Source organism: Drosophila miranda, chromosome 4 (genome assembly GCF_003369915.1).
Source record: "Drosophila miranda strain MSH22 chromosome 4, D.miranda_PacBio2.1, whole genome shotgun sequence".
NCBI lineage: Eukaryota > Metazoa > Arthropoda > Insecta > Diptera > Drosophilidae > Drosophila > Drosophila miranda.
In genome coordinates this window covers 32,443,972-32,451,637 of record NC_046677.1, presented here as the reverse complement: position 1 = coordinate 32,451,637, position 7,666 = coordinate 32,443,972, and the positions used below count along the sequence as shown (strand labels likewise).

General features: G+C 42.4%; 1 protein-coding gene across 1 annotated transcript; it reads right to left on the bottom strand.

Moving 5' to 3' along the window:
- Positions 1-5,561: 5,561 nt before the first annotated feature.
- LOC108164232 (galectin-8) lies at positions 5,562-7,061 on the bottom strand. Its single transcript, XM_017299863.2, has 2 exons — positions 5,806-7,061; positions 5,562-5,709 (listed from the first exon to the last, which is right to left on the bottom strand). The coding sequence occupies exons 1-2, from the start codon at positions 6,959-6,961 to the stop codon at positions 5,654-5,656; spliced, it is 1,212 nt and encodes a 403-aa protein (XP_017155352.1). The 5' UTR covers positions 6,962-7,061; the 3' UTR covers positions 5,562-5,653.
- Positions 7,062-7,666: the final 605 nt, after the last annotated feature.

The following is a 7,666-nucleotide window of genomic DNA, read 5'->3' as shown; positions in this document are numbered from 1 at the left end:
TGCAATCGTTGACCAAGCTAAAACACAAAAGAAGAAAAGGAAACCTAGCTATTAGGCGAAGCGACACGACGCGACGCGACGGCTACTCTTCATTGCTTGCCAAATGTTTGTCTAGCAATTGTCGTGTAAAATATTTTAAACATACTGGATCTTTCACGTCCCAACATGTTATACATATGCATGTATGTACATATGTCCATATTATATGTACTTACACATATACCCACAAAAGTTTATCATTAGCCTTTAATGCAGTAAGAGCTGCATATAGTTCAATAATCGGTCGTATACGTTATTCTTCGTCATCTGTTGTTTCCAACTTATAATACCACCATGCATACTCCGTATTGACACCCAGTTGTTTATTGAATGGCTATCGTGGCCAATTATCACGTACTTTGCGGTAAATTAAGTACAAGCGATTGTCTGTGTGCGTAATTGACGTGGCAGACGGGAATTTCAATTGACAGATAGACAGACGGTGAGCAATGCGCATGTGCGCAGACGTTAACACAAAAGTGTCGCCAGATCCTCGTCGCCAATCTTGCCATGAATAAATGTCACTTGGCGCCAACATTTTGCGTTCAAATTAAATTAGTTGGAGCCGGCCATCTATTCGTTTAACATAGATGAAAAGTAAAGCATTTCGAATTGAAGATCCGTTAGCTTACCCCAGATAATTGCCAAAAGGATACAAAAAAGCTGCACGCACCAGTTAGCAAAAGCTCTCATTAAAAAAATACGTGGGGGCGTTGTTTGAGTTCCTATATTTACTCCGCAAAAATTTATATTTGGTCAATCCTGTTTATCTAAAAGGGTGTCCGCCGTAAATTATAAACTCGCCTGCGTGAAAGAATTCCAAAGCAATCATCTTTTAACAAACTCGTCTACATAGCATGTATGTGTGTGTATATTCAAAATTGATTGGATTTACTTTAAGCACGCAACATTCGAAGTTTTCATTAGACGAGTGCTTCGTAAACTTTTTGGTCTTTGAAATCAACACAAAATTGATTGTACAGTAAGTTCGTAGAACGATTTTATTAAGTTGAATGTCATATCTGACTACATATTGGCTGTATTCTGAGAAACTATCAGGTGCATATATTGGTTGATACTGGACCAGACTCTTATTGTCTACCTTACTGCGTAATAAAGAAAAGTGATGCAATTTTCACACAAGTTTACAACAGAGCTATGGGAAATTGCTTAGTTGTTTCAATGAATCTTACATTACTTTCCACGGCCTAAAATAGCATGCACTGCCAACGCAGTTCTGTTGTTCAAAACAATGCTAAAGTTGGACGCCACACAAGCCACCAGCGGATCCAGTTCAACTTTGGCCAACTATCAATGCTATTCAGCGTGCAGCGTCAAAGCAGCGGACCCTGAAAGCCAATATGGCAAGTGCAACATCTGGGTGCACCATCGACTGGCGCTCTAGCAGCAACATGTGCAAGATTAAATGCACAATCCCAGCGAAGTCAGTTACAGAGCGCATTAAGAGCCCATCCCAGAGGGCAGTAAGCCATACTTTCCCCTGGCGACGGTCGCGACGGCCATCAAGTAGACCGGGTGAGCAACACGATGCCTATCAGCGCAACAAAATTTACACATTTGTGCTGCTACCAGCTGTGACCACCGCCATCGCCAAACCAAGGCTATCCAGTATAATCCTGGTTGCAATGCAGGAAGACATGCGCATTGAATTGGCGCCAGCACGTCCACGTCCACGCAACATGCCTTGCCGGACCCACCGCTCATCATCCCACTCGTCTGCCTGTTCTGGCCAAATGTGCCACATTGCAAATGAAACATACACATCGAATTATACGTATTCACACATACCTCTCCTATACTTATAGTCTACATATATGTATTGTATACATTTTTCTTGTTTTTACACTTAAATTTGTATTTATGTTTAATGGGGGTCCAATCACATGGCATGGCTAATCCAATGGACAGGGATTGTACATCGGTCAAATCTAAAAAATGTTCAATTGGGATAGTAGGACTGTCCAATATTAATCGGATTCAAAAAAGGTCAAATAAATCGGTTCTTTCTATCTTATAATTGCGGCTTATTGATTGTATTAAATTATCCACAAACATAATATTAACGCGACTAGAAAAGTCTTAGAAAAGAAAACTAAACGGGTAGAAAAGGCCCTTTCCAAGACATCAGCAATGAAGAAGCAAAGAAACAGCAATAAACTTGCTGGAATTTTCGTGCAGGGACCCGAAAAAAAAAAAACTGTTTGTAACACAAAGCAAGTAGCAAAACAACAGACGCCGACCCGACGCTGATGCCATTGCCGACGGGACGGACTGTGGCTGCCGGTGGCTGGCGGATGGCGACGACAACACCGAAAAAGGATGCGAGCGAACGATGTGATTCTGATGTGTCCAACTACCATATAAAAATATGCAATCAAACGAGTGTAAGATTGATCTCGGGCGATATTCTGAGAAATCGAGAGCCGGAGCAGCGGTCGGTTTGTGGGTCCCTTAGTTGGAGGAGAGCACACACACACACCCAGACGGACAAGTATAATACAACATTTTTAAAGAAGGATCGGTCGGTCAAATGTAGGTTTAGAAGCGAACCAAGAATATCCCATTTTGTGGATTTATCGCTGACAACAATGGGCACCGACAGCCCTAGTTTGACCAAACGTAAACCTTAAGTTGTAGAGCTAATATTAATAATTTATAAGTGTATGTTTAAACACTGTTAAGTATGAAGTACAATATCGGAAAAAAGATAAAATGGAGTATTATCTATATGTAGTTGGGTAAATTCTGAATCAGAATCAAACATCTTCGATTTAAGCCGATCAGAACAAATATCCACAGATTTAACTTCCCATCTATTTCCGCCCGAGCTCTGGAAGCTTTGGCCTTGATCAAGTGCTCTTATGGTAGTCCATACGAGAACACATAAAAGGTTGTTGTCACTTCCATACCACGTAATTGGTTCTGACATTGCTTAAAACGCACTCACATTGGCAGGGTTGTCTGAATCCATGGGATTAGCATCGTGTCCAGTGAAAAAAGTGATTGATTTCCCTTCAATCCTTTCTGCCACGAATAGCGTTCCCTGCAGTCCATACACTATACAAAACTGTATGTCCACGCACCAATTTTTCGTTAACTTCTTTTTTGGATGGTTCGTAATTCGGACGGCGACGAGCATTCAGCTTTTCGCAGACTGCGTGAGTACGTCGCATGCGAAACGAGTTGCATTCCGTTGACCATTTCAAACAATTGCCACTGGCAACTGCTGTAGCAACAGCAACAGCCACAGCAAAGGCACAGGGACAGCGGCAGAGCCAGCGGACAAAACCCCAATTGAGGTTTAATTTAGAATGTACCCACTGCTACCGCACTGCGGAGGCATAGGCATTGATTGCGCCGTGTTCTGTGTGACAACAGTACACAGTTGGAATATTGATAAGCCCCTCGATACTCAAACTGCAGCACAAACAGCGGTTCACTTTTCCGCCTGGCCTGGCTGGCTAATCGGCGGAGGCTGGCGAACACAACATGTTGTAAAATGGTGCGAATGCATTTGTTACCATTTACTTCTGAACTGGCTCGTACTATCGCCGGCCCAATTTCGTCCAATTCGATTGGTTTTTTTGGTCGGAAATTCTTCAATGCGACATTTCTTAGGCCCTAATTATACCTGGGCCTGCGTAGTGAGGGGGGCAAGGGTTTATTGCCAGCGCAGGGTTTACATGTGAACATATGTATACATATGTGTACATAGTACGTACGTATGAAGGATTAGTATCCAAATCAGTAGGGCTGTGCTAACCATTCTTTATTATGAAGAGGATACAATGAGTGCCTATATAAGAGCTGGAGCATCTTGATTATAAGCAATTACGAATTCTGTTATGCTGAGTAAAGAGTCCCGAGACGTCAACATCCTTTAAATTAAATTAATAACATTATCAATCCTGACAAATTGATGCAATGCACTGGCCATGGTATGCGTAAAATGCGAAGCCGGATCAACGAGATGCCACAGAACAGGTGATGATTGAAAGCCAGGGACTGCCCAGAAGCAACATAAAGAAGCAGCATAAAAAATATGAAATTAATAATTAACAGGCCCAGCAGCAATAACATCATCTTCAGCAGCTGGCCAATCAATAGGGGAAGAGAAAACGATACCAGCGATAATTACTATACGTACTATACGCATCCTGAACGAAGTATCCGAAATACTAAGGCAACTAAAAGGTTGCCACAGCCCTTGGAATTCACAATTTTCGGTTAGACTTTTCAGCGATCAAAGAGACCAAATAAACTTTTTGTTTTTTTTTTATTTTTATAAATTTGAACATAAACGTATGGGTGACCAATCGGCGGTGCCTTCCATGCCCGCATAATTAATTTTGATTAATTACCGCAAATGGGTACAGTCATCAAACCAGGAGCCAAGCCAGATTGTCCTCTTTTCGCTCACATTTTTGCACGAAATTTACCAGCATTTCAAGGCCTGTTGATGAAATATTTTTATACTCAGCCGTTCAACGCGTGTAGCAAAATTAACGTCTGTTTAGTTAGATCTGTTAAATATTTTACATTTTGAGATATCTCATTCTTTTGTAACCTGTATGCTGTTCAGTGGGGTTAAGAAGTACAGGCTGGCTATGAGTGTTAATTACTTGTTGCGAAAATACATACATTTATTTATGTAAAATAGTTGCTGTTAATAAATGTTATAATAATATATACTATATATGTACATATGGACCACCACCAAAGCCACAAAATAAGCCAAAGGATGCCAGCCAACTCTGGACCCAACGTCGCAGTAGACAATGACAATCGGTAATCCACTTCATTAGCAAAATGGACCAAAGCATGCGTAACACGTACGAACTTGAACCATAAATAATATTTTTTCTTGGCAATCGCAGCGTTGGCAGAGACTACTTCCTTTGGCAAGCCCTGGGAAATATTTACAGGGATGACGTTTTCGGCTTGAATTGTTTTGCTGGTGCTTTTTGTTGGCCATGCCAAAACAATGTCAACTGTCTTGCTAAACACATGTAGACATAAACGTCAATTGAGGACAGCATGCTCAGTGACGACCCTGGCAGTACTGCACTGCAATACTGTGTCCTTAATCGATTATCGTTTTTAATAATCAATTTCCGAGGCCCTTCAGACGGTCAGGTCCGGATCGGTCTTGTCTGAGCTTCCTCTGCTCGTACTCCTGCTCCTGCTGCTGCTGCTACGTGCTGCTTATGGGCAGAGGCTCAGTTGACAACGACAGCACATTGACATTTATGAGTTGGAGCGCGGCGCATTGCACTAGACCTTACTCCTTACTCCAGGGCGCAGAGCAGAGCTATTTTAATTGCAGAAAATTCTGTATACGTTTGGTAAAGATGAAATCATAAATCTACGCACACAGTGAGTGGCAGTCGTGTGGTGTGTGTCGGCCGATCGTTGTAGTAGTTTGTTGGGCAGCAGCAGCGCCAGCCAACAATAGCAAAAATGGCACCCAGATCGAGGCAATAAAGACGACGTGGTTCTTATAAATATAAATTTGTACAACATGTCTTTCGACAGGTTGCGTTTCCGTCCAAGAAGAAGGGTAAAGCCACATATTTAATAACATTTTCAGGAATTATTCAATGTGAGTTTGGCGCAAAGTTCTGATAGCTCGTTGGATGATTGATTGGTCTGAAAAGAAAAAGATGTACGTCAGTTAAAGGTATCGACATAGTCTGGCAGATCGCTAGAACGATCTATTTTATTGGCATATAGTAGTATACTCACTAGATCGGGGCCGACCGAGCCTGGTGGTCTCGATGACTACATCCCAGAGCCTCACGTCTCCACGGATATTAACAATATCCACACACTCTGGGTTCATTTGATGCTTAAAGCCAAGCAAGAGTTTTCTGTTCACGAACAACTCGTAGTAGTTAGGTCGACATGCAATTAATATGACAAAGGCTTTTCCAGGTCTTAGACTTGTGTGAAGGTGTGACACTTTCCTCTTCAACCAGGAGCCATTTAAATAAGCGCTCCTTGTGATGTTTACTTTACCAACTTTATCGCGTGATTTTCGCAAAAAACTCGGGCTAAAATAAAACGACACGGTTGGCTGTGGCCAAATTTGCTGGCCCTGCTGTAACGCCACACTGAAACTTTGGGGCATCATGCGTACCCGGCCTTCGATTCGAACTGCACGTCCCTCTATGAGCTTTTCGTGGTTTGGCACGCGGCCGTAAAATGGAAGTGCTAGGTTTGTATTTACTTGCCTTGCAGCTCTCTGCAGTTTGGATAAATTGTCCAGGGAGGCCCAGCTTTGTAGCATTCTAGTGGCTTCCTCATTGACCCATTTCAATAAACTAGAGTCGTAGACAAACGGTAGAGCTCGAGCCACTGATTGAGATAGCCGAATCGGATACTCTGTCACATAATATTTATCAATGACAATTTCATCAATGTCACCGCGTAAGTCGATTGCACCTAGCCATCTATACGGCATGCGATGAGCGTATTCGGCAAAATGATAACCATTTACTGAAATGTAGAACGATTCCACTGTGAGGAGTATCTGCATCCAAAAAGTATCCCCGCGTCTCAGTTGAAAGCGGAGCGGTGATGAATTTTCCTCAAGTCCCCATTTTCCCATTAAACGGGAGTTGCGCACAATATAGTTTTGAGGTAGTCGTGCACCGAGTTGCAGCAACACATCGCAGTGATCGCAATTTTCTTTTCCTTTTATAGTGAGGAAATCGATGGTAAAATGTTCACATGCACTAAGAATAAGTCCGTGGAAAAAGAAACTTAGCCCCGGCCTTGGCGGATCCAACAGTTTAAAGTGTTTGCGTCGATTGGCAGCAGTGCGTTTCTCATAAAACATTGACATCGCATCCCTTTCTCGTCGCAGGGCAATGGTGGTAGCACCGGGTAAAAAATTCATGGTGGGTAGGCATACTCAAGCAAAATTTTACTAATTGAACAGATTTTGACCGAAAAATAAACGTATATTTGATGAAGATCTAACTATTTCGAAAAACCTCGTACAACAATGTGCTTATGTTGTTGGCAACATTCATTACTGCCTAATGTTTAACCAAAACAGAAAAGATTTCCGCACTGTACTACAAGGGTGGTCACAGTCAGTCCTCGATTGGTGCTCGATCGGAAAAGCATTCAGATGTGATTAGACTAGACGTTCTAATCACATCTAATCACAACATACTTTCTAAAGCGTATTCGGATGCGTTCATCAGTGGTATTGTATATGACAATCACGTAGTAGGACTGTGGTTGGTGAAGCAGCACGGCTGGTTTAAGAACTCGAATAATTAACTAAGCACCAAGCTCAACATAGGAGGACTGGAGTTTGATATCTGAGTGGGAGACATACCAGTAATAAGAAGTAAACTTGGTAGCTGATGTTCAGGTGAAAGGACTCGACGTACTTGTGGCGCCTTCGGTTGATCTCACGCCAAGTAGTGGCTCGGATTAGGACCTTCACCTCCAGTATGTGGTTGGTTTCCAGTTAGCGATGCAGATCCAACTCGGGTATCAAGAGCGAGAGGGGGGTAACTAGAAAGTCCATTAAAAAACGAGGGGGAACGTTGCGAGTTGCTGCGGAGACCGCAACTCTACAGTTATACCC